At 43.9% G+C, this 26,485-nt stretch overlaps 3 protein-coding genes and 1 long non-coding RNA gene across 8 annotated transcripts in view; 2 read left to right on the forward strand and 2 right to left on the reverse strand.

Moving 5' to 3' along the window:
* Window positions 1-6,540, forward strand: part of TARBP1 (TAR (HIV-1) RNA binding protein 1) — a 40,854-nt gene extending 34,314 nt beyond the window's left edge. The window contains exons 26-31 of the mRNA XM_040599370.1: window positions 374-455; window positions 1,832-2,003; window positions 2,250-2,441; window positions 3,421-3,545; window positions 4,679-4,815; window positions 6,156-6,540. Coding sequence (XP_040455304.1) covers window positions 374-455; window positions 1,832-2,003; window positions 2,250-2,441; window positions 3,421-3,545; window positions 4,679-4,815; window positions 6,156-6,321 — 874 coding nt within the window. The 3' untranslated portion in view covers window positions 6,322-6,540. The remainder of the gene's footprint in view (window positions 1-373; window positions 456-1,831; window positions 2,004-2,249; window positions 2,442-3,420; window positions 3,546-4,678; window positions 4,816-6,155) is intronic.
* A 717-nt stretch (window positions 6,541-7,257) lies between these two features.
* Window positions 7,258-9,575, reverse strand: LOC121090066 (cytochrome c oxidase assembly factor 6 homolog). Of its 3 annotated transcripts, none has more exons than XM_040598060.1 (3): window positions 9,517-9,575; window positions 8,829-8,985; window positions 7,258-7,650 (listed from the first exon to the last, which is right to left on the reverse strand). In XM_040598060.1, exons 2-3 carry the CDS (start codon window positions 8,970-8,972, stop codon window positions 7,555-7,557), a joined length of 240 nt encoding a protein of 79 aa, XP_040453994.1. In that variant the 5' UTR covers window positions 8,973-8,985; window positions 9,517-9,575; the 3' UTR covers window positions 7,258-7,554. The 3 variants fall into 3 exon arrangements, with proteins under 3 accessions (XP_040453994.1, XP_040453993.1, XP_040453992.1); XM_040598059.1 differs by lacking the exon at window positions 9,517-9,575 and adding an exon at window positions 9,365-9,510; XM_040598058.1 differs by lacking the exon at window positions 9,517-9,575 and adding an exon at window positions 9,309-9,510.
* Window positions 9,576-9,654: 79 nt separating this feature from the next.
* On the forward strand, window positions 9,655-22,158 carry LOC121090274. 3 transcript variants are annotated; one of them, XR_005828511.1, is made up of 3 exons: window positions 9,667-10,710; window positions 12,810-12,941; window positions 21,205-22,158. It is a non-coding gene; the product is annotated as an uncharacterized LOC121090274 (long non-coding RNA). The 3 variants fall into 3 exon arrangements; XR_005828510.1 differs by lacking the exon at window positions 21,205-22,158 and having other exon boundaries at window positions 9,670-10,177; window positions 10,519-10,710; window positions 12,810-13,099; XR_005828509.1 differs by lacking the exon at window positions 21,205-22,158 and having other exon boundaries at window positions 9,655-10,710; window positions 12,810-13,099.
* SLC35F3 (solute carrier family 35 member F3) overlaps window positions 18,198-26,485 on the reverse strand; it is a 70,851-nt gene continuing 62,563 nt past the window's right edge. The window contains exons 4-7 of the mRNA XM_040598640.1: window positions 25,783-25,908; window positions 23,267-23,459; window positions 21,006-21,095; window positions 18,198-19,874 (exon numbers count right to left, since the gene is read on the reverse strand). Coding sequence (XP_040454574.1) covers window positions 19,630-19,874; window positions 21,006-21,095; window positions 23,267-23,459; window positions 25,783-25,908 — 654 coding nt within the window. The 3' untranslated portion in view covers window positions 18,198-19,629. The remainder of the gene's footprint in view (window positions 19,875-21,005; window positions 21,096-23,266; window positions 23,460-25,782; window positions 25,909-26,485) is intronic.

The raw sequence follows: 26,485 nt of genomic DNA on the forward strand, positions 1-26,485 counted from the left end.
AGCTAAAAGTTGTCACTTAACTATAGACTAATATTCAGTTTCCTTCAGAGGCCTAGATGTGATACTTTTTCTTACCAAACTTGCTTCTTTTCACAGTAGATTATGGGCCTTTCTTGAAGCATAAATAAAACTTAATTTCCTAAATGCTATAGTATTGGGGTTTTTTGCTTGGGGTTGTTTTTTGCTGGGTTTTTTTGCTTTTGTTCTTTTTTTGGTGGTTTCTTTTTTTGTAAAATTGGGTTCTTAAAGTGTTTTCTTTCCTGTACAGTGTATAGTAAATACAGTCAGGTTGCCTTGTTCCTATTCAACAATTAAAATAAAATCCAGTATGTTGGCTTTTTTGCGCATCTTGCATTACTTTCTGCAATTGCAGGAATGCTAGAAGGAACTGGCAGCGAATCCAAGATCACTTCTTCTTTGCAACATTTCATCCACTGGAGGATTATAGTCTAGAGGCAAGTCTTGAGACTGTTGCTGATCATTGTATATGTGTAGTTTTGCAACTATATTTTTATCTTTTTTTGTATGTTCTAATGTAGCATGAATAATGATCAACTATTATTCATTTAAAACTCTGAAAAATTACTTCGCCTAAATCGGCATGGATTTTAGACTAAGACTTCAGCTTAATTCTCTTAATCAATATTGTGTTAAAAACCTCCATCAGTTAAGAAGAGGTACGTGTGATGAATGTGCCCATCTGTGTGAGAGTTAATCAGGTTTTGTATTTGTGGCTGGAAAAGGTACTTCTAATAACTGAAGAGCATCTACTTAATCACATCTTGTTTGTTAGGATTTTTGAGGCATGTGTTCTTAGAAGTAACTTGAGGTTGCTTAACAAAATAGCTCTTTGACGTGACCAGGATGCCAGCATATAACTTCTAGAGCATCTTTCGTAGCTATCCTTTTTACTGTAGCTTAAATAGCTGACAGCTGAATAAAGCTGAGGGAAGGTAGGCAAATAAGGGTGCAGTTAAAAAGAGAGAGAGAGGAACTAAGCTGAAGATACAAGATAAACACGAATGTGAAAAGGGTTATATGTATCCTTGTGCAAACAGTGCCATCTTTCAGAGAAGGGATTTGTTGTTGTAAGTGGTGTTCTGTGAAATACTGTTGTGAACACTTAAATATGCTAGATACGACTTAGCAGAATTTGTAAGTGAAAATCCTGAACAAGAAAAAATACAACAAAACAAGGCTAATAGTAGTTAGATATTTAAATATATTCTGAGTGCATCTTCACTTTCATCTTGAGGGTGCACTGGGATAAACAAAACGCATGGGTTTAAAACTCTTCATCTTATTCAGCCTTTCCCTTGGGGTGTGTTTATTCCTCCTTGATAAATTGTGGTTAGCTGTGTGGGTAGTGCTGCGTTGGGTTTTACCACTAGATTTTAATGCTTTTTGACTATTATCCCTTTTGATGTTAAAACAATCCACATTCTTTACTAGAAGTTTATAAGAGCATCTGAAAACTCTTTAGTGTTACATGTAAAATGTTTTCATAAGACTGCTGTGCTGAGAAATAGCATAAAGCATAGCATTAATTCTTTGTTATTCCAGAATTTCAGAACAGTAATCAATGCAGATCCTTAAGAAAGGTCTAATCAGAGAGAGAAAGAGACTAGATTTGCGCAAGTTTGGGATAGCACCATATGTAAAGTGATGAATATTGAGATATATATTAGTAAGTTATATCAAGTACCAAGAAAAATCAGTATTATAATCATAGAATGCTAGATAAGACATGTGATAAAATTGCCAGAGATTAATTTATTCTGTTTTGCTTGCTTTAGTGGTGCTCTGCTAATAACACTGTGTTACATTGCAGACAATATTTTACACTCTTCCCCGCCTCTCAGAACTTGCTGAAGATGAATGGATCTCACTCTCTAAATTTGACAGATTCACTGATGTTCCTTTGCCAGTAGCATTTCAGTGGTATCATTCTCGAACAGAACTTCGTGATCTGAAACCAAGTGACTGGTCTCAGCAGGACATGGGTAAAATAGAGCAATTCTGTATTAAATATAATTATTTGTATGTAGTAGCTATAAACACAGATCAGATGAAATACAGATGTGTTTCAGCTGAAGTAGGCTTGTATCTATGTGAGCAGAGTATATACCATAAAATGACAGTAGATGACTAAAGGTGTCTACAGTATTACTATTTAGATAGTCTTCTTTACTGAAGCAGCAGTTTCACTACTGCTTGCATATCTATATGACTGCTACTTGTTTTTATAGGTTCAAATTCAGCTGAAACAGATAGCCAGACAGAATGGACTGATGTTCAGAAAAAGATTATACCCTGGAAAAACAGTACTCCTAGTTTAGACCTGGAAATGGTATTTCAGGATCGTGCTGCTAAACTTGGTAAATCAAACAGCAGACTGATTGTGGTAGCTTCGCTTATTGATAAACCTACCAATTTAGGAGGTAAGTTTGATTACACATTTTCAGACTTTTATTTTAGACCTTAGAGCCCACGTGGATAATAGGAACAAATTTAATCTACGTTGATAATTACAGAATTGTTTAAGTACTACCCAGAGAAATAGATCATTGTCCTTAAAAAACTAGTAACTGAGAGAAATACAACCTGCTTCGGAAGGGGTCTTCTGTAGTTACATTTTAAGGGGTGGGGTGGAGGGAGTGCTTACATGTAGCATGCTTTAATTAAATAGAACTTCACCATAAATCGTGCTCAGTTTCTTACTGTTATTATACTCTTTGTTACAGTCAAGTTTTTAAATGTGTATAGAGTTGAAGGAAGTAATTCGCTTTTTCATGTTTTTCTATAATAATTAAAGAAAATCTTATAGACATGCTAGTTTCTCATGACTGTTGGATGGGAAAACACCTGTTCCTGATTAAGTACTCCTTCACAATATTGTGAAAGCCGTGATATAATAAATCCTGCAAATGATTTCTTGCATTGTGCTTGCTGTTGTCGACAGTTTAAATAACTGCAGCGAGACTGTTAATGAAAAATAAGCCCACAAGCAGGTGCTGCCTGCATTGTAATGCCATAACGTGACATTCTCTCAAGCCTTTCATTTAACAGGTACTAGATTTTGAGCTTAAGCATGTGTGTAAGTTTGTGTCCATCCATCCCTGCTGAGGCTTGGACACTTACATAATTTACTTTATGTAATTGGTATTGCAGAAGCATGTTGTCAGACATAGTGCTTTTCTAATTTTTATCTTTCTGCTAAGTTTCAAGACTTTTTTTCTGGTAAGTTGCATGGAACAAGGTGTGGTTTGGAAAGATCTAAGAAGCACCTGAAACTGATTAAAATAGAAGACTAAAGTAACCATTTCTCTTTCAGATTCTTTGTCCTTTTTCACGTGCTAAAATATTCTGGCTTGGTATTTATTTTCTACAGAAAAATCACTTTAATTATTCTGTTTGTAGGTTTATGTCGTACAAGTGAAATATTTGGTGCATCTGCACTAGTCGTTGGCAGTCTTCATTATATACAGGATAAGCAGTTTCAGCATCTTAGCGTTTCTGCAGAGCAGTGGCTCCCCCTTGTTGAGGTGAATGGAAATATTTTAATAGCTAAAACCTGTACTGTACAGTTCATCAGATGTTGAATCTTATTTGTGTATCTTGCAAAAATGAATTTCTCATTTAATAGAAGCTCTGGCTGTTATCTCTGAGACTTAATCTTGACTATTTTGGTATAAATTTTAAGTCAAGCTCAAAGAAGAATTTTAAAAATACTTATTGCTTTGATAAACTGATTATGTGAGCTGTCATTGTTACATCTTTGTTTTTTAGTGGTGTATTGGAATTTAATGTTTATTTATAAAAATTGAACAACGCTTCATTTATCTTACTTGGTCCATTGTTTTTGTTAACTTCTTGGGGATAATCTTCGAGTTTGCTTGAAGCTAAGTTGTGGCAAGCTTATAGAACCTGTTATCTAGCTTATACAAATGAGTTTCAACCTATATATTTAGTATTTGGTAGAAAATGTTTGTGATATTTTATAATAATCAGTTTTTCAAGATCAGCTTTAAATCATCTGAAAAATTCAGTGCAAACTGTTCATTTTTTCCCCCAGTGTTTATTTTCAGCCTATTGAGACTCTTCTTTAGAACAAGATAGCTGTAGTGTGTTTTGCCTAAAACAGTGTGCTGATGGACAAGTTGTCGTGCCTTAGTACAGAAGCGTACTGATAATATACCTGCTGTTGCATGAAGAAATTGGCATTTAATACAAATAAGCAGTTTAGAGAGCAGGATAAAGACAACTAAGGTTCTTCGCCACAAGCTATCGCAAGTTCTAATGCAGGCACATAAGGCAGCTCAGCTTCAATACTGGTGGCTGTTTTGGGAAGAAATTCCAGGTTAAATAACAACTATGCACCTTGTCCCTATGCAAGAGTGATTCTTTTACATTCAGCTGTAAGGCTTGTAGCTGTCAGAAGCACAGAAAAGCCTTTGTTCATTGTGTTCGTGGAGTACATTTTTTGTGGCATTACTTGGCTTTTTGTGCTGTCGCTGGAGATTTTAAAATGTTAAGCTATACATATGGACAGAGTCTTTGGGGATAAAAGTAACTTAGCTTAAACTGTCCAAGTAAATTGATTTTTACAGGAACTTCAGAAGCTTACGAATGGTGATATTTAAATATTTGTGTATTTCTCTATACTTTTGATGGACAGGTGAAACCATCTCAGCTTGTTGATTATTTGCAGCAGAAAAAAACGGAAGGCTACACTATTATTGGTGTGGAGCAGACAGCTAAAAGTTTTGATCTTACAGAATACTGCTTCCCAGAGAAGTCACTATTATTGCTGGGGTAAGAACATACACTTTCTTTATAAATCTACCTCTTGCAGTCCATCTTTCCTAGTAGTCAAAGTCTGGTCATATGAAAACCAAGCGACACTCGTAAAGGTGGATTTGGAACAGGAGGCGATTATGGAAATGGCAGAGCTCAGCTTTTTGTGTGCTGGCAAGTGGGAGGTATTGATAAATACTCCTGGACGATCCTCCTCCTCATACTTTACCTATCCATACACTGTAACTCTCTTTTTTTTTTTTTTTTTTTAATGGGTGGAGCTAGCAACAGCATGGATTAGTTTTCCAGGTTAGTAATATGGGGCCCTGTATGTGTAGGCTGCTGTGAGCGCAGCAAGGATGGCTGCCTCTTTGCCCTGCTTAACTTCATGAGGAGGACTGGAGCAGAGTGGGAGCATGCAGAGCTGGGGGGTGCTTCAAAAATTAAGGATGAGGCATAGGATGAAGTACAAGCAGCAGCTGGGATGACTGCAGAGACAAGTAATGATCAGTTCCTATAAGCAGGCAAGCCTCAGGTGTGACAAAGGGGGAAGCTACTTCAAGAAATCTAGAGGAAAGTGCCCACGCGTCAGAAAAGCTGCTGGAATTGTAGGGCCGCTGAGTGAGAAAGGAGCAAGGGCCTGCCCATCCTTTTAGGACGAAGCAGGCAGAAATACCTTTTTCAAACCTTTTTATATGTAGCTTGTCTTCAGAATGTAATTCTTACAATGCCTTTGCTATCTTCTAATTAAAAACATAGTTTTAATTACCGGTAACTTTTGATATCTTCTGGTGTGCTCATTCTGAAGAGGTGCCACGTTGCAGTTCATGGCTGTGATCAGTCTTGACATTCCCTCATACCAAGAACTCAGTGAACATGAAGTGGGCAGTTAAGCTTCCCTGCTGTGCCAGCAGTTTCATGCCCTCATCATTTCATCTCTAGCTGTTAGTTTCTTTGTATAATGTGTAGTTTCAAAACAACGGCAGACAGGAAGTCCTTACGTTGAGTGTTCAGCTATTGCTGGACCAGTGAACTAAAGCTAAGTGTTCTACCAGTTTTCCTACATCAAAGCTTAGTACAGGTCTGGTGTGTTTTCTTTGTATCTGTAATGTATTAGTGTTTAAAAACCAAACAACAAAACCCCAAAACAAAACAAAAACCCTACACACACACCCCCCCCCCCCAAAAAAAAAAACAACAAACCCAGACCAAAACATTTCTTGTCCTCGTCAGTTATATTGAGGGCAGATGCATCATTTGTCAAATAGTGTTTGGATGCTATTGTGACTCTTGCATCTCCTGCTTTCTGGAACACCTGTCTCTTTTCAGATAAAAAGTTACTGTTTCCTCTTTACTAGAAATGAACACGAAGGAATCCCAGCAAACCTGATTCACCACCTGGATGTCTGTGTGGAAATTCCTCAGCAGGGTATTATTCGATCACTCAATGTCCATGTAAGTGGAGCTCTGCTGATTTGGGAGTACACAAGGCAACAAGTGATCAAGCAAAAACAACAAAAATAACTGCCAAGAGTTTTGTGCCTTATAGTACAGCCGGGTGACTTCCTATGGTGCTACAACATGAAATTCTGAATAGATGACATACAAACTCAGGGTGAATGAGGATTCTTAAGTTTTGCATGTTTTGTTCTCTGTAGTGTTCAGACTGACTTTTAAATGCCTTAATACTTTACCTCCTTAAATAAAACTGTTGCATTGGAAATAAATACTATTTATATTGCATGTGGTGTGCGTGATTTTTCTACTATTAGAATAGAATATCAGCATAGGACTGTGAACAATCCCAAATCAAAATGCAGGATTTTTACTGCAGTTCCTTCAGTTGCAATGACCATGCTTGAAATTTAAGTGGTGCCTTTCTATAACCACAATCAAAACTTACTGTAGCCAAAGTATCTAATCCCTCCAGTGTCCATGTATACTAGATTATGTAATTTTTGCAAGATAACTCAATTACATTAAATGCTGCCCCTTGTTTAAATGCCTTCCACAGTCAAGTTTGCAAATTCTGCTGTAAACAGTCTGTATCATTAAGTGGAATTGCAGCAGTAAGGTCATCAAAACCACTCAATTATACAAAAGGTCGTAATGGGAGAATCATCATAACTGCCATAATTCTAGCAGAGATACTAATTGAAAACTGTTATTGCTACTGTAAAAAATCCTGTTGCTTATAAAAAATGAGCATACTCAAAATACGTAAATCGCATCATATGCTCAGGATGCATTAGGTCTTCTAATGGCTGCTGTTTTATAAACTGATGTCGGGCTTAAACTGTATTTTAAAATAATTTTAAATACTAGGTAAATGAGAAATACAAATTACATTATACTACCACTTCCTTTTGTCAAGGAGGGGAAGTTAGAATGAATTTTTTTTTTTTACAGAAAAGTGGGTTTACTTACTGAAAAACATCTTACTGTTCTCTTTTGAGTATGTACATTGCACTTTAATCATTTATTCCTGTGAAACAGTTTGGCTAATGATACATTCAAAACCTCAGATTTGTGAACAGCCCTGCACTGTATTTCTTTGACTTATACTCTTGAAAAAGCTGTCCATGACCATCTTTTTTTTTTCAGCAGACATGAGACCTTGCAACAAGAACAGCAGCAGCCTGCATTTCAGGGAGACAGTCAGTATCTCAGTTCTTGAGCCCAAGCAGCTTCTGTTGCTTTCTCATGCTTTTTCCTTCTGTAGTTATTCTTGTGAGATGTATTCTGAAAGCAGAGTACCTATGACTTTCCAGCAGCTTCTGGAGGATGATACCCTTCTGTTTCAAGCTTTCTTTTATATTTTAAAAAGTCTCTTCTTTTGTCAAAATACTTAACCTGTTTAAAAAGAGAAAAGATGTTCAGAAGATTGTAGCAGAGGAAAGGGCTTTGTGCATCGTAGGAAGACTAAGGAATAAACAGTCTTTGATACTAAACTTAAGGAGAATTTTAACTCAATACACTACCAGTTGAAGAGTGTGTTGCTCTGTTGAAGTAGAAGACTAAAGTGGACTGTTTTGTGGGTTTTTTTTCCCATTTTGAAAGTGAACTTCTATTTCCTGTCATAACTATTCCATTACTTCCATGAACATTAATAAAAGCAGTCTATTGGTTTATTTTCACTGCTACGAACAATATTTCTAATGCAAAGATAAGTCCAGCAGCTTTTCTGTGGTATCACAGACTGTAACCTCTGAATTCACTACCACTGATGCGCATAGCACCAAAGCACTGCTGTTGGAAACAATCATCACTACAGACGAAATAACAGCAGAACTGCAGTGTTCAAAGTACAGCAACTGTGAATGTACTTGTTTTTAACTGACTTCAGTCTACTCGCTCAAATAGGAACTGTTCAGCCCCTCAGGAACTTCTGTTATTAAAGCGCAATGCCTGTTAGAAAAGTTAAGAATTACAGCTTGAGGTCAGGAAACCAAGAACATGAATGAGTTACATGTAAGCAGATGGTTTGCTGTGAAATTATACTGCATGAAGGAGGGTAATAGAGCCAGTCCTAAGCTGCCATGCAGCTGCAAGCCCTAAATGCCTCCCTTCTGCATTAGCCTTTCTTCTTTAGTAACAATTATTTCTGTGCACTTCTAAAGCTTCGAAGTATTTTTCAGATTTTTTTTTTTAATTAATTAAACAATAAGCCTGTATGCTTGTATAGTTGTGTATTTATCTGAAAGTTTCAGGTCATGTTGTCCTTTTCCTCTGTACTATATACTATTTGTAGTTCTTGGGCCAGTCGGTGTCCACCGAGGAGTTTCACTTTCCCAGCCAGACCAAAAGTGTGCAAACCAAGTTATATTTGACAAGGGTGTACTGTTATCTATGACAGAGCATAAGACTACAAGTATTCTGCAATCCAAGAAACTGAAGTTGCTGTCATTAACAAGGCAAATGTAGCTACTTGTCAATGCCGTTACTAATGTGCAAAGAAACGCTCTGTTCATTTAGTAGGAGCTTTAGGAGGCTGAGTGCAGGAGGACACGCGCGGAGTGGTGGCTGCTCACCCACTGCTGCGGGCACCGGGACTCGAAGGACAGCCGCAGCTTCTCGCACTTGCCGGCATCGTCTGCGTGCCTATCCAAGCACTGCCAGAACTCGTCCCGGGCCCCCCAGCAGGCCTTCCTCTCCTCCATCGTTGGCGCCGACATCTTCGCTACCGACCTGAACACAAACAGTGGCTGTCCGAGTGCACCTGGCCCCATCCTGCTGCTGCCCCGGGCCGGCTGTGAGCTTCACCGCGCCCCGACACGGCCCTGCCTGCGCTCCCAAGGCACCGGGGGCACCACGGAACCACTGCGGTAGGAAGCTCATCAGGTCCGGCCGCTACCCCAGCCCTGCCAAGCCCAGCACTAACCCACGGCCCTCAGCACCGCGTCCACGCGGGCTCTAAACACCTCCAGGGATGGCGACGGCACCACCGCCCTGGGCAGCCTGTCCCAACGCTTCACCACCCTTCCCGGGAAGAAATTTTCCCGATACCCAACCTAAACCTCCCCTGGCGCAACGTGAGGCCGTTTCCTCTCGTCCTGTCGCTCGTTATCCGGGAGAAGAGACCGACCCCCGCTGCCTACGGCCCCTGTCAGGTGGCTGCGGAGAGCGATCAGGCCTCCCCCTCGGGGAAGGGGGTGCCTGAGCGCACCGTCCGCAGCCGCGGGAGGGAAGGCCCCGGACTCCGCACGGCACCGCACTCACCCTGCCCGGCTAAGGTCGCGGCCCCGGAAGCAGTACGGCACGGTCCCTGCTGCGCAGGCGCGGCCCGGCGGCCCCGGCTGCGATTGGTCCGCGGGCTGGTTGTCCCGCCCCGGTCGCCGTGGGGGCGGGGCAGCGGGTGCCCGCCGCGGGCCGGTGCCGGCCGGGGGCTGCCCCTCAGGGGGGCCGCGGCCTCTCGGTGGGCGGCGAGGGCCGTGCGTTTGCGGAAGGCGCGTTCAGAACCCCAGAGACAGGGGGTTTCGCGGCGGCCTGTGGCAGCTGTGCCGGCCTCGCAGGGCCGCCGTGGGGAGATTTCTTGTGACAGACCCTGTCGCTGCGTCAAGCTGGTGATAAAAACAAGGAAGAAGAACGGGGTTGCCTCAGTAGAAGAAAAATTTACCCGTAGCGAGGGCCATAAAATACTGCTAGAAGTCTGGGGGCCGGCTGGGTGGGCAGCTGGTGAGCTCAGCCTGGCAGCAGCGCCAGGCCCGAGGCCTGCAGGGCTGGCAGGCAGCATCCAGGAGCAAGCTCGGTTTCCTTATTTTATTTAGAATTTGGTGGGGCTTCCTTGTGCTGGTCCCTGTAGCCAGGGAGCCGATAATTCCTCCTGTTATGCATTGGCTGCCTGGGAGCGTGGAGCAGTTTTCCAGTTTCCAAAGCTGTGGTGCGTGTTTCCATAGTCACATGCCCCAGCACTGGGAAGGGTGGTGTTTTTCCATCTGGGAAGAGGCAAACTCTGCCAGTGCTGAGCCCCTAGCAGCCCCGGGGCCGGCGGCTTCGCCAGCAGCTTGTGGCCAGCCAGCGCTCCAGGTGTGCGAGGCTGCTCGGCACCCGGTCGGGGAGCGTGTCTAGGTGTTGAACTTGAGCTGGATTTCTTCCTCATGGAGTGGTAACGGTTGTGGCTGGTGAGCCTGCTTTCCTGGCTCTCCCTGGGGGTGGCTCACTTGTCCTGGTACAAGGAAAGGTATTTCAAGGGAAAACCAAGGATTTGCACTTCTTCAACAGTGCTCCCTGTAAGCCAGCCAGATCTGGAGGGGATTTTAGTCATCAAAATGCCTAACCAGCCCCTTGGAAGGGATACTTTTGTGGAGCAAAGCGAACGCGACTGCTGGTGGAGACTGTACGGTATATAACACAGTCCGTGTTCTTGTCCCTGCCTGTTTGCTTAACCGCCTTCTGTTTGCCAGACTATGATAGGTAAGAGATAGAAGTGCAGTAATTTAATTTCTAATGGAACAGGGGGTTTAATGTGAGTGGAAGTCACTATAAAAGTAGAATTTCAATTATATTTTTCTGTTGAAAAGAATTAATATTGAAGTAAATTTATATTACGGTTTTCTTATGACCCTTTTGCACTCTTGCTTTTGTGAAGCAAGCTTTTACAAGTGTGAATATTGCAAAGAAAATTAATGTTAAGTCTCAAGACTGAAACATAATAATAGGAAATGTCAGTTGTATTTTAGCTTTCAAAGTTTATGGTGCGTGTAGTGTTTGGTTACTGCATTCATGAAACAGAGAGGATAATGTGGTTACATATAATTAATCACAAAGCCCAAACAGCACATCTGGGATATTTGTGATAAATGGTTTATTCTTTAATGACTTGTAGATCAAGAAATACTCACTGGAGACAATTATAAATAGCTCTGTGTAATGGATATTATGGAAATTCAGTGATCTGATTTTAGAAAGTGCATGAATAGAAGAAAAGACAGATTTATCTAATACATTTTCAATGGCAATTGGGTTAAACTGCTATAATAAGGAGGTGGATTGTTTTGTTGTTAGCCAGTTCTAAGTATCTATCTTTAGTGTTTTACTTTCGGGGAATGTGCCCAGTAAGTAATAAATGGGTTATTTATAATAGCCAGGTGGAGGCAAATGTTCTAGAAAGATGGGAGGCTGAAAAAATTTCAGATTTGTTAGCTGTGCTGGTTGCTGCAGTTGAAGCTTTTGAATTACATTTCCATTTAGTGGTTAGTGAGATAGATGTTAAAGAAATATTTGCCCATCTCCCACTGAAACCAGCAGTGTGTTAAAGTGAGTCGTGTGGAGTTTATACAGTGGCTCAGCTCTCAGACTCTGTTGTGCCTGTTCTTGCTAATTGAGATACAGCATTGTGTGTGCTTTGCCTTCCAGTTAACATCTAACAGATCTCTCCTCACCTACAGCGTTACTTATGCCATATTTAATTGAAATTTGCTCAGCAGATTCTGGATTGGCAACCATGATGATTTCTCCTTTCACTTTGAAAGCAATTAAAACTTCTTTCTTTTCACATAACCTTGCATTTAATACCAAACATTTGCAAATAAAGATCTGAAAGAGGCATATTAGTTTCAAAACGTTTAAGAAATGTATACTGTACTTTCTATGGCCTTATACAAAGCACTCTTTTTTCATTATTTCATAAAGACTTCATGTTAAGTTTTACTTTTGTGCATTTCCTTTTAACAATAATGTGCTTAACCTTCTCTTGGATGAGTTAGCAAAAATCTGGGGTTTTGAATAAATATAGAAGGAGGAGTATGCGAGGAGAAATAAAGCTGTAGCTTGTGTTTGGCAGCCTTAGCAAACCAGTTTTCTGAATCTCTAAGAAAATGTGCATTATCACATTATTTTTCAATTAAATGTGTGTTGGGGCTCTTACCTTGATTTCCCCATAATGCTGTCTTTGCTGGGTGTTGTGATGAGCATTCCTGCACTGAGTGCCCATGTGATGAACATAGAGAATTAAGCATGTGTCTTGGGACGCTGCAGGAGAGACTGACGTAGAGACTACCACAGCTTTGTGCAGTAGCTCTGCATGTATCGGAGGGCTGGGGGTGTGGGTTCATCTGATAGTGCTGGAGGGGATTTGACTAGAAAGGACTAAGCCATCTGTGCAGGCTGATATGGAGACAGAAGGGGAAAGAATAGACAGAACAATAGTTTTCACATTTTCCAGATCTCTGTTCAGTGATTTGAAGCCTGCTGAGAAAAGGCTTGCTTGTCTTTGTGACCTCTCGTGAACATCAAATGGAGTACTCTGTGGAACTTGTCTGAAAATCACTAGGCTACCTAGATGAGTGGTGATTATGATGAAGAAAAAAACCCCAGCAACTGGAGGTTTAGGATTTTTTTAAGGTGATATAGTAATGTACATTAATTATAGGCAATTGTTTTTAATGCCAATGGTCCATTTTTGTTAGTTGTTAGGAAGGAAGAAAACAGAAAAAAGAGTATTTTGGGAAAAGCAGATGATGGTAAGGTGGGAAGACTGACTAATTCTTACTCTTCTGTTGTCTCCTGATTAGCAGTTCTCCAAGCCTACCAAGGATGAGACAAGCTTGCTTTTCAGCAATGTTGATGCTCAGCTTTTTGCAAGAAGGCTAGATTGGAAATGAAATCTGTCTGGTCTACAAGGAGACTTCAATTTTCAAAGCTATGTAAGTGGAAGAAGAACACTCATCTTTTCAGTGTCATTTGGATGCCTTCAGATTTCTCTATCATGTTAGGTACTAAAAGCAAAGAAGTAGTTCCTAGTTCTCTCTGAGACTAAAACACATCCTAAAATTCTTTATTAAAAAATCAGCTGCATGCTTGCGTTCAGGTATTATGTTTAATCAGCTGCACCTTATGTTCACTATAAACTTTGTCTGTGAAGCGTAGGTGTACTCATCCAGATGGGATTGCTTACACATACACAAAGGCAATGTCGTTTTCAAACATGATGAGTATTTGTTCCCAAGATCAATATCAATTTTCTTAGTAGCCAAGCTAGCAAGTGACGTGCCTTTCACCAAATCCAAAATCACAAGGAGAGAGCGATGTTTTTGTTTACAAGTCAGGAAGGCATTTAAAATATGTGATTGGCCAAAAATCACAAGGAGAGTATAATGCAATTTACCCTGCTTACTAGGCTGCAGTCATTAAAGACTTGCCAGCTTCAGAAGCCAGAGGGACAGTGAGACCTATTGATGGGAGAACATAAAGCGATGTTCACTGGCCCATACCATATGCTTATAGCAAGCAGGGCAGCAAATCCAAGCTGAAGTTCACATTTTATAAGTCCTTACAGATCTTGCTGCTTGGACCCCACAAATTCAGCTTTTAGGATTCTTTTAAGAATCTTATAAGAATCTTTTAAGCATCTGGGTCAGTTGTGTGTATGTGCAGAAGCTGGAGTTTGGTGTAAATAATCTGCAGAAACCAAGGCAGCTGTCCCCTTAAGAAAGGCAAAGAAGTCTCAGTCTCTGTCTTGTCCATTTCATGTTAAGAAGAGTGAAGGATGGATGCCTTTCCACAGGCTCATCTTGGCCTTTTTTTTTTTTTTTTTTTTTTTTTGAGAGAGAGAATAGGAAACACTGCACTTAGATTTCTGAAGTGTTTCTAATGATGCTTCTTACCAAAGAAATGAAGCTACTGTGGATCAAAAGAGATTGTCTTGTAGACTAATAACTTAGGTTAGTGAGGTAGGAAACAGAGAGCAGGAATAAGTTATTGCTCTTCAAAAGGAGAGAGATTACCAAAGGAGCTGTGCTGAAGCCAGTCTTCTTGTGTGTACTCAAAAATGGTTGATCAAAAGACCCCAACATTTACTGATCAACTGTTTTACTGATTCGGGAGAGTGGAGACTAGAACTGAGAGAGGATCTCTTGCTGTCGTGTGGCCAGGCAGCAAAATATCTGGTGGCATTCAGCTTTAACAGACATGACGTAATGGACATGGTGAAAAGGTCTAAAAATATGGTGAGGGCCTCTAAATTCACTGTTATCACTCATCAGAAAGATTCTCAGTTTATGGTGGGTAACTGTTAAAGCACATCTACTTTAGTTCTCTTCATTTGGGTGAATAATGCTCTGCAGGTTGATTGCTGTTTTTCCGAATCAACGCACTGGTGGCTCTCTTGACCTGTCAGATGGACTTGGTCTAGAACTGGAGGGAAACCTGGAGATGAAGAGCTGGAAAACTCTCTTGAGTTCTTTTCTGAAGAGATCATCTAGTTCAGCAGTAGGATTGAAGAAATGTCTCTATACCATTGCAGAAAAAATGCAGATAACAGGTTCTTAAATACAATACTAATACGAGCTCCACAACCCTCCTTGTTTAAGCCTTTTCCAGAATTGGAATTCCTTGCTTTCTAAGTTCCGCTCTTCATTACTGAGGAATAAGTTGGTTGCATCCTAGTGTATCTGTAATGGAGAAATACCAGTTGCCGCTGCCTTTAGAATGATCTTGTGCATATATATTAAAGATCCCTGTAACAGAGTTTCAGATAGAAGAGAGAAATACGAGGCTTATTATTTTCAGAAACATTAGTTTTACCTACTGGTCCTGTCCTTAGTAATTTGATTTCCTCTTAAAAGATTTCTAGGCTGCAGGTGGGCATCTGTTCATTTAAATTCCTTTTTGCTTTTGCAAGATCTTTAAGCTCTTTTTTTTCTTATTTCACTTTTTAATGTTCAGGACTTCTAGATAAGGTGCAGGTTATTATGGAAATGCCTTAGAACATGCCAGCTAAAGAAAAAAAAAGTAATTGCTTCTCTTTTAATAATGATGAGCTAATTAAACTCATCCATCAAAATTCATTACTGCTGGCAGTTTCTGCAAAGACAGCTTGCAGAAGGACTGGACTGTGAAAGAAGGTTCTCAGCTTTGACCTTTGCCAAGGAGTACGTAGCTCAGGTTTGGAGGCCTTGAAGGGTTCCACCCTTCCTGCAGTACAGATCAGGGACATGGAGCCAAACTCCCTGTAGTTTATGGCTTTACAGCGTGTGCATGGACCCCGTTTCTTCAAACTGGCATTGTAGCAAGGGGCAGCTGGGCATCTTCCCCTGGAAAGCGTTTCCCAAAAGGCATTTCTGTCCTGATCCCATCCGCAGCTCTCCTATGCTCCTGCTTCACACCAGTTGTGCTGTTTCTGGATTCTATTCTTTCCCCATTCCTTGAAGAAGCCCCCAGTCCCAGCCTGCTGAGTCTCTGTCACCCCCTACTCCTAGCCTGCTTTCTGAGTCCCTGTAGCCCAGATGGGTGATGTGCTATTCCTAGGGCTTCTGAAGTGCTGGAGACCTGTGACATTCTTTTCAGTGAACAAGAGGGGTGTTTCACATGTGTTTCTGTTGTGCAGATTTGTGAGTTTGCTGGGAATATGTTCCACAGCTACGCAAGTTGATTCAGTCTTCTGTGTTCAGTGAGTTTGCAGCCTGCAGGCACAGTACAGAAAGGTTTTTGACCAGAAATGGTGTCAACCTGGTAACGTTACCTTCCCTGTAGGCTGAAGATACTGTCTGTATGAACCCTGACCAACTCAATATTGCACTAGCTTTGTTACAGAGCGCTCTGGAGAGCTCAGGGTAAGCGACTTGTCCCAGAGCTTACAGGAGACATTAATTCAGCCCCAGAACTTGGTGATCTACAGGTCCTGCTAGTCTGCGGTCAGCCACAAACCCAGTTAAGCTACATGTTGATTTCAGTGTTCTGTTCAGCTGTTGAGTATTGTGGTTGGATTTCTGCCTCTCCTAGCTATTTTTTGAAGACTACTGATATGACCTAGACCATCCTAGACAGAAGAACAGGAGAAACTTTTTAAAATACGCCCAGCTCTGACTCATGTGCTGATGAAAAGCTCATGCAGCCCCTGTGGAGAGCTGCAATAAAAAAATATAGAAGTAGCAGCAGGAGACAACTACAGACAACAGGGCAAGGAGAAGGACATGCAAGGGAGGGGGAGAACTGCTGTTCCTTCCTTGGATTCCTCACTGCTGTACTGTGCAGCAGCAAAAGCTGGCAGCTGCAGTGGGGTCTGGTGATACTATTTATTGACTTCCTTGAGATTTTTTCCCGTTTGCTGTTTTAGCAAGCCCACTAGATCGTTCCTGGTTTCCCCCTTTGCTGGAAGAGCCAAGATGCTCTGTGAGGGCTACATTTGGGCCCAAAGCTGCCAATCTGGGTCAGCCCTTGACCCAAGGGAGCACACTGGTGGCTGGCAGTGCTCTGCAAGGGCAGGGAACCAGCGTCAAAGACACCAGCCAGTAAGGCCTGATGCTGCAGTCACCTGCAGTTCTGCCTCAGGAGGAGGTTTGAAGTGGCCAAGGGTGGGCTAAAAGTGCTGGTTCCACACCTGTGTTGCTTTGCTGTCTCCTGAAGAGCAGGTATGGCCCTGCGGAGCTGTGTGGGGTCCATAGAGGCCAGCAGTGGGTCTGACTCATGGGGTGCTGCAGAGACTGCAGCCAGTGCTCTGACCTGTGAGGGCAAGCAGGGGAGCCTGCCACAACTCAGCCCTCATCTCCAAGGCACTGAATTTGTCCTGGGAGCCCTTTAGCAGCCCAAGATCAGGAGGGTGCAATCTTGCCTACACCTGAATGGTGGCCTGGTCACATCTAATGCCTTACTTGCAGGGTTTGCCCTCTGCCTTGTCCTTCTGGTGAGAGCCAACAGCTCTAGTTCCTTTCATTCCTCGGCTTCAGATCTGTGAAGCTTTGGCACTTACAGATGCAAACACATACACATATGGATGTGCTGCTTGCTTGACATTCTCCTAGTCACATCCTGGGCTTCACTGTCTGGAAGGTTTTGCTAAGCAGCAGCTCGCCAAGTCAGCTGTTTATCCTTAGGGCAAGGTGTTGCCTAAAGAAACATAGGTCACTTCATCTGATTAATTTGTCTGTATGTAGTTTAGAATTGCTTAACATAGGTAAATCTGGTTTACTCAGCTCCCACTCAGGAAAGAGGTTGTAATAAAGCTCTGTTTGAGATCCCAGCTCTTGCGTGTGCTTAGCCTGTTCTTGGGAAGGATGATGAGCCAACAGAAGCAATGACAGTTGCATCTGGTAAATCGTGGAGTTTTACTGATGCTGCTATCCATTCTGGTGCATAAATTCCCCCACAATCTGTACTGAATGTTAAAGGATCTGCTGCCGCTTTGGAAATAAACACACGTTAGTTGCAGTTTTTAAAGTGGCATTTAGAGCCTTTTGGATACCTACCAGATTGCATCAAACACACAGCAAAGTGTAGTGCAGAGATGACAGAAGATGCTGCTTATTGGGACTGTGGAAAATGGAAGGACTGTTTGTGCAAGTTCTTTCTGACCTTGACTCAGATGGGGGGCTTGGGGAGGAGGGTGGGGTACTTTGAGGATGTCAAAATTATATGCCCAAAGATGGAGTAAACTTTCATCTGGGATCTTTGAGATCAAGTCTCTGTGTTTGCCCTTCAAACCAGTTATTAGAGTTGTACCTTGTGCTTCTGTCCTGTGCCTTACTCTCCCCTGCTTCCCAAAGAACTAGATTTAAAAATTCAAGTGTGTATAACACTGAGTGGGACAGCGGTTGTGAGCTCAGATTTTTGGCTGTGTAATCTCCTTTAGTGAGTCTTCAGCGTCTTTTTTGATCATCAAAAGATACGCAGGGAATAAACACCGAGCTGGACTAGGGCCTAATTATTAATGTACAAACTCACACCCCATCCATAGCCCCTAAGTACCTTTTAGCACATGTGTGTAAGGCTGCTCACTGGTGGATTCAAAGGAAGGTCAGCTTTTCCTTTGGTCTGCTTCTGCTTTACATGTGTCTCCTGACCGATGCCTAACATCAACCCTCCAGACGGATTTGTCCAGGAATCTCTTTGGCCAAATACTACCCCCAGTAAAACTGGAATAAAGGTGCAGTTGAGAGAAGGAAACAGACAGCATTGACCAAGTCTGAGTTTAAAATCTTTTATTATTTAGCTTTGCCAAACAGATAATGGAATCTGAAGTTGATTTGCTAAAATGTTTTGAAGTGGATGCCACCCCTGCCTGAGACAAAGAAGACCTCAGTGGCAGCAGGGACGCTTAGGCTGTGGCAGCAGTTCAAAAGAACACTTTTAATTTTGTATGCAACAATGTAAACTTCAAAAATAGTAAACTATAACCTTTTTCCCCACCCCTTTTTACATAGCATGTGATCTATCACAGATAGAAATTTAATGGCGAACCAAAATCGCGTAAGTAAACATCCTGGTGCTTACGAGTTTCATAAAAAGTGTTACATTTGATGTAAATATCTTACATTTGTAACTCTTAACACTCACAATTATGGAGTAAAAGCAACTGGTGATTCACCCCCTTAGTCCGTGCTCTTAGACTGTACATCAGCAACCACGCTCCTGCCAGCCCCTTTGATCATTTTTGGCCGGATTGTCCCACACATGACCAAGACTTCCCCTTCCTCATGTTGGTGTTAAACAAGCGCAGCTCCACACAGGGGTAAAACCTGCGCAAGTGAGACGAGAACCAGGTCCCCTGCGCGCAAACTTGCAGTCCCCGGGGCCCTGCATTCCCACAGAAGCCATGCATGTGTGGGGAGCACGTCCTGATGTCGGTGGGAATTCGGGGTCCCCCAGGGCCGCAAGCCTGAGCCCTGCCATTGAAAGTGCCTCGCAGCAGGACCTGGTTCTGCGTGGATAAAGACAAGAGTTCTGTAGAAGGCACTGGATTTCTCTTGCATGGTTTTAAACATGGACTACAGTCATGTGCAGAATAAGGAGATTTGGGCTCTAGACCGCTTTCTCTCTAGAGCTTTAGCGCAAGCATTTTTAGCACTTGGAATTTCCTCCTGGTTGCAGTGCAACATGTGCTAATCTACATAGAGTGATTTCCAAACCTCCTTCTTTCTGCTCTTCCCCCAACCTTCCTATCCCTTAGAAGATTCCCTTTTTGTTCCTTGAAAACTTTCAGAGTACAGCTCCGGTCAAAAATAAATGTGTGATGTAGCATAGCATTTGTTTCTTTTAAATCACAGTGTGCAATGCATCATTCGGTACCTAATGTTCAAAATCTCTGCCCTGCTTTTCATGAAAATCATTCTTTAAAATAACCTATGCAAATATATTTTGACTATATATTACATTCATTTAAAAAGAGAAGAGAGGTTCTTGGTTTGCAGGTTTTTTCAGTGTACTACCTAAGTGAAAGGTCTGATGTGAAAAAAGTACAAGCAAACTGGACATGCCAAGACTCAAAGCCTTAGATGGTGATTGTATCAAAACTGTACAGGTATGTACACCGTGTCAGACAGGTGTGCTTCTTCCCAAGAAAATACCTTTGCATCATCATATATAAGGTTAACCACAAAGTTTTGGTAAAAAGAGCATTTAATGAGCAAAGGATGACATGGAGGGGCGAGTTCTCCGGCTTTTGTTAGGCAGTCCTGAAGCAATGTCTCCATTCCCTTCGGGGATTTCTTCCTTCTTCCGGACTTTGAGCCGTGTGAGGAGCTTTATTACCCAGACGTCCCATTCCTCTGGCAAGAGCAACAGGAGAAAGCCCAGGCCAATAATGATGATGGCGATTACTCGGACACTGTTGAAGACAATTTCACTCGTGTAGTGATCAACAACTGTGTGGGACATTGAACGGGTGTTATTACGTGGGACAAAGCATTAGGGCAGTACCCCCTCCCCCCCTCTTGCCTCCCTGGCTCTAAAGGCTGGCAGTAGCAGGAGAATGTGGCCACGGAGGCGATGGTGGCAGGGACACTACCCTTCCCGCTTCAGAGCAGGCGGAGCTGGCCCGTGGGCTCAGGGTGCAGGAGGGCACCGTGCCTGGAGCTGCAGTTGTTCTCTGCAGCAGCAGCTTCTCCCACGCTTGCTGACAGCGCGGAACTCCTGCTGGGGTCTGGGTACGCACAGAAAGGGGCATTTCCCTTCCCCTTCAGCTCCTCCAGGCAAATTTTTCTTCTCCCCCTGACTGCCCCACTGAGTAAGAACCCCTGCACGTGCTGAGCAGGTCCCCACACACTGGTGGGGACCACACCACTCGGTACCAAAGTCTGCTGGGGTGGCCAGTGGAGCCGGCTCTGTGTGTGTGTGGCCAGCACAAAGCTGGGAGCTGCTGCCTGCGCCATGGCACCAGTTCAGCATGCTGGGTTTAGGAGCCTGGTTTGGGAGGTGGCTCTGGTTTGGGCCAGGGTTGTCTCTGCACTCCCCTGCCCAGGCTTCTTGGGCTCTGCCATCTCTTGGCTTTTGGCAAATTCCAGAAAAGTGTCACAGAAACATACCTAGCCATGGCCAAAGTTGAACTGTCAGTAGTCCTGATAAACACCTGCAATGTTATTTACCAAGGCAAGCAGAAATACTAGTGCATATTTGCTCTAAAATGTAAGCAATTTTGTTTCAACGTAGTGTTAAGCCTGCCTTGAAGAAATCATTAAGGATTGATTTCTGCTTCATCCATGAGTTTTCATCCCAGCCCAGAGATGGATGACTTCAAATTTAGGTTTTTTTTCAGTATGCCGGCTTCTTTGGACAGTAATTTAAAAAGCAATTCTAGAGATCATGAATATTCATGTTATATTATACAATACATATTTAACACAAAGTATAAATTTTTAATCAGCGTCATCTCCATAAGTCTTCGAGAGAAGACGCAAAACATGTTTAATAAAGCTATTTGCTTTTATGCCTGTTGTGTATTTGAAAGGCCACAGATTTAATGTATTCATTAAGATTCAAAAGGCAGAAATTCTTACCCGCGTTCACTGGGACACTCAGTACAATTCCAAGAGAAATCAAGGTGGGGTAGGTAATAGCAATCCCAAAATTTAGTAGAATATTGAATGCTGAAGAATGAAAGAAAAACACCTTTTACTACAGTGTAACTAGGCAGAGGGAATGTCACTTGAAACATTTATGGTTTGTTACTCCCTCTGCATGTTGTTCAAATGGAAGGCATCTTAACTGCTGCTGCTGTTCCTGCAAGATACCTGTGGACACACGTCTGTTTGCTGCACGTCCATCTGCCTGAGACATTGCTGTTTCTGGGGAACCCTACATCCCACTGGCGTCCAGTAGCAGGATCAGGGTGAGGTTTGGATACAACCTGTCACTCAGTGTGATGTGCAGTCATTCCCGCTCTCTACACCGATCCACTTTGCCCTGCTGAAAGACTGAACACTTCTCAGCTGGGAGATTTCAGCTGAACAGTTACTTCTGTTTGGGTACATACTTTTTCCCCAGTAGAAGAGCTGCCTCCAGCTGCAGGTGGAAGATGCTGTAAATCTAACCCCCTTCCAGGCAAGAACTTGCTAAATATAATTTAATACAATAAAATTATGATATCATTATAATATCATTACAACTGAATGATTATAATATCACTACATTGTAATAACCGTACATTGTTCATGGAGCGTCTCATGAGAAATAATAAATAGTTGCTTTGGACTAAATTCACCTTTGTTTTAAGGTGATTAGCTTTAGCAAAGTTAGGAGAGCCTTGACAATACTGAACTTGTCAGGAGCTGGGGCTCTGACTGCCTTCTGGCAGTCAATGAAATGACTTCTTTCTGCTTATCCTGCTGCAGTCCAATTTCCACTGCAACCAGGTTAACCTATTTAATTCTTTACTTTAGGCAAGAGGAAAGACTTATATTTGCACCAGTTTTAGTTCACACACAGTAAATGCAGCCATGTACTACAGCTCCTTATTTGTAAAGTCAAGGAGAAAGACAAAAGTTTTGCTGCTGGTTCTCTGTGAAATTGCTCTGCTTCTGTTCAGGCTTCCAAGTTGCACTGTAGCACGACTCTACTCAGTTGTTTGTAAAACTAATTGATTTGTGTTCTAATATTTCCACTGTAAAGAAAATCCCTTCCCTGTATTCTTTGTGTATTAAGTAACAATTAAATACAAAAATGCTTTTTACCTAATAAAACATTGAAGGAAAAAGGAAATGTCATCTTTGAAAATTTCCATGAACACCTATCTACTGTAACAGTGGTAGTATCTGTTATACATGGAACATGGTAGACATTTTTGTTAATAAAGATTATTAGCCAGGTAGATTTTAAACATAATTTTTCCTGACAACTTAATAAAAGTCTTCAAATAAGAGAGACAAGTATATTTGTATTTAAATATTGCACACCCCCGTGATTGCTTGCCAAGTCCTGCAGTACTTTCTTGCAGAAACCTCCCTGTGAGTCCACTGAGTTTACTGTGAGTAAACTGGAGGTACTTCTGGAGTCAGGCATTGTGACTGCTCAGGGTAAAAGGAGCTGGGACTCAAGACAGGGATGGAGAAGGGCTATTTCTAGTAGAAATGAAAGGAACGTTTTAGGAGACGTGATGCTGTCATCCAGTTTAGGGATCAACTGTGGCAGCACAGTCAACACATCTAGTTTAACAAGGAGCCGCAGCACATTTTTGATGATCATGAGTCATTAAAGCTCAGATTTGGCATTCCTCCCAAGCTGGGTTCCCTTGGCACAGCAGTGGCAGCAGAAGAGATGAGTGCCACCTACCAAATTCCCATCTGCACTATGCAATGCTACATTTTCAAATGCTTCCTGATCTTTAGGAATAGCAATTAGCAATTAGTGACATCACCAGAGGTGCAGGAGGCTGGCCTTGACTGGCCTGGCCTAACCTTCTTGCTCAGGGGCTGCTGATGAGGCAGTGCCCTGCGGGCAGGACTGCTTCCCATCACAGCCCTGGCAAGTGTCACTTGTCCCCGTGAAGGAGAGTGCACGAGTAGGAGTTAGGACAAGCTTTACAGTTTAGTCCCACAGCACCTTCTAATGAGGGCCACAATATTTCGGCTTGGTAATAACGGCCCACGGAAGCAGGGTCTACCTAGGAATGGACCCTCTGCATGATTCTGCAAGCTAATAACTCGGTTACGAAGAAGGCAAAACAGCTCCAGCTTGTCAGACATTTGCAGCTTCCACCAGCAGCCAGTTTCTGGCACCCCCCTCCACCCTGGTCAGTGTGAGAGCCCCCCCATCTACTCACTCAATAAGAGAACTGAAAATCCACAGAGGTTTCCCCAAGGAACGATGTCGAAAGAGCTCCAGTACTCCACTTTGGTAAAATAAAGGATGACAGGAATACAGGTAACGAAGAGAACGTTGAAGACAGCTAACACAGACAGGAATAAGGCAGCTTCTCCAAATTTAGCACTGCCCAAAAGAAGTTTGAATAAAACCTACAAGAGGAAAATACATGGGTTTAACTCTCTTGCACCTCTCCTCTGGAGGGCTGGTGTCCTGGCTTCAGCGGCTCCTGCCATTCTGGCCTGATGGCCAGTGCTCAGGGCCAAGGTGCTGGGTGCTCAGCAGTGCCAGTCAGCACCTATGTGGTGATGCTTGCCGGACGCTTGAGGTGGCTGCTCACGAAGCTGTGGAGAGCAGCTCGTGTGCCCCAGCCTTCTCCCTTCTGGCAGGGGCAGCTGCCACGTCAGCCCATGCGGGAAGGGGACTCAGCACCTTCTGCTTTGTACCTCCTAAAAGGGAAGGTCATTCACCCTAACCTAAACCCTTCAATCATTTTTCTACATGTTCCTCCAGGAAAACCTGCATCTGACATTAAAACCCGAAGGCTTGGTGGAGCAGGGCAGTGGGAGGAGAGGAAGCGACGTGTGTGATCTCCCTGCATGAGACATCAGTGGTCCGGGCCTTGAGCTGCCACCTGAGGAGCACTGTGGTGGTGAGCAAGCACGGTCCATGCTGCTTGGTTATCCTCCTGCCTTGTCCTGCCGTGCACCATGGCCCACCTGCCAGCACCGCTGTCCCTGCCTCCCGTCGCACGCTGGGCGCCGGACTGCTTCCTCCCTGGGAACTCATCCCCAGAAGGCAGATAGCGCAGCAGCACCACTGCAGCCTGACTAATGAGACCACAGGGAAAGATGTAAAAGCTCTGGTTTGTTAGTGGGAATGGGATAAAGAGGAAACGAGGGGTGTGAGTGGCCCACCCCGGGAGCCCCTGGGCACGGGTCTGGTCTGAGCTCTGCATACATTTTCCACCACAGAGCTGTGGTGGATCCCGTGGGGTCTGGGTACAGCATTCCTCTGCCACGGACTGCAAACCAAGAGAGCCAATGGGCCCCGACTTACTGGTTTGTGCTGGGATGGCAGGCCCCCTCGCCAGTGTCAGCTGTCTCTTCCCTTTGCCTACCCAGAGCCCTGCAGGCAGGTCTGCGGGGCTGCCATGCTCGCGGGGGTGCTGCCCGCTCCACCACCTCACAGCCATCATTGCCGGTGCAGCTGCGTTGCCACTCCGCATAAGGGAGCAAAATATCCCGAAAGCCACTTTCACTCCTCGTTTGCCACCTGAGGATGGCAGGTTGCCCCTGGCAGGGTGGGCAGCCGGCACATGCAGACTGAGGTGTCTGTGTCTGGGGCAGGAGGGCAGGTCGAGGCAGCTCTGCTGCATGTGGCGCAGCTTGTCTGCCTGCAGATCTGCCTGCCCCTTCGGCAACCACAACCTGTGGAAACTGAGCCAGACTGCGGGAAGCAAGAGCAGAGTGTCAGCAGCAGTGGCGGAGTGGCATTTGTTGCAGAACAAGCTGCACAGCTCCAGCTGTCCTCCATGCAGGGCGCACTGTAGAGTAACACGCTGCCGCCACTGCCACCATCACCTCCCGGTGCACGTGTGCATGGGGTCTGGTGGAGCAACCCTGAGACCCCAGTCTGAAAAAGTGAGCAGAAAGCATCGCAACACAGCGCTCGGGGACGGACAGATGCTCCTCAGTTTGCGGAGTCTCCCTGGGTTTCTTGTGTTAAGGCTGCAGGGCTTGCCTGGCCAGTTTCTGTTGGAGGATTGGTACGGTGCAATTCATTAGACCAGATGGAGAGGTCTGCACCTCATCCTCATCTACACCTCCAGGCCGGGGTGGGTGAACCACACTCTACAGGTGCTTATTCCTCCCAGCAGACTGTGACTGTGAGTGCCATGAGCAGCACAGAGGCAAATGCACATATGTGTCTCGGACTAAGTGAAACAGCTCTTTGCCCGGCAGAGGTGGCTGCATGTCATCTTACACATATGAGACCTTGATTCACAGGCATGTGCTTTGGATTTTAAGCATGTGGTTATTTCCATGATAAGCAATACTTTAAGCCCGACATAGGCTACATACGCCACTGAAGGAGAACTGGCAAGGGGCGGTAACAAAGTGATTTGAGAAAGAAGCTAACTCTCTGCAGGGAGCTTCCAGGGTGAGGGATTAAATCCAGCACCCCTGGAAAAGCAGCTTCATTTTGCAAGAAGGTGGGACATCTGTGGGTCCTCCTGTGGGCACTGGAGAAGACTTTTCCCAAGGAACGGGAGTGTTTGTCCTAAGTGAGGGCAGACTCCAAGCAAGTGCATACCTGAATGCAGCGTTGCAGAGTCAGCGTGTTCATGGCAGAGCCCTCAAAGATGGGCATGTGGCACTGAACTGCATGACAGTTTGCAAGACAGGCGCAGAGCGATGAGGGTGAGGATTCCTGAATCTTTCTGGGGGTGAGGGATGACCCAGGTGTGCTTACCTTGTAGAGTGCAGACATTGAGGCAGAGCCCACCACCAGGGCTATCCCAATAACGGAGTGGCTGTGAAACCCATCAGCATACGTCATCATAACGATCCCTGCAATAGCAAATATAGCAGCCACAATCTGGTTGGAGACAAAAAAAAAAAAAGAAAGCAAGAAAGTATTACTCGACAACCCCAAACACGGAAAAACAGGTGAGCAATTTTGAATGAGAGGACAGTACTTCTGCACCATCTGCTTATGTAGAAAACTAGTAGCAAGCCCAGGCTGATACCCACGAAGCCGATGCTGCCTCCCCCCGTGGTTCCCCTGGCTGCAGGGAAGCTGCAGGCAGAGCTGCGAAGGAGCGGCTGCCTCGGGGGGCTGCGGCTTGGATTGAGCCGAAGGGGGGAAAATTCATCCCTGTCACTGAGCCTCCCCATCAGTGGGTCCCTGCAGCCTGTGCGTGACAATAATACAGAAGTAATAATTCCCTGGAGCTTCCAGGAAGGGCTTTGAGTCCTGTGGAGGTTTTGGAGGAAAAGTGTTTTTGAAATAAACAGAGGAATAAAAGTCATGCGATTGCTTTGGGGTTCGGATGTATCATTTCTGAGTGGAGGGAGGCTTACTCAACCAGCCAGTCCTGCAGCGATGCCTGAGAGGGGTGTCCAAAGGGAGGTAACATCTGTAAAGGTGGGGGACCGGCAGCCCCTGATTCAGC

Source organism: Falco naumanni, chromosome 6, assembly GCF_017639655.2.
Source record: "Falco naumanni isolate bFalNau1 chromosome 6, bFalNau1.pat, whole genome shotgun sequence".
NCBI classification, from domain to species: Eukaryota; Metazoa; Chordata; class Aves; order Falconiformes; family Falconidae; genus Falco; species Falco naumanni.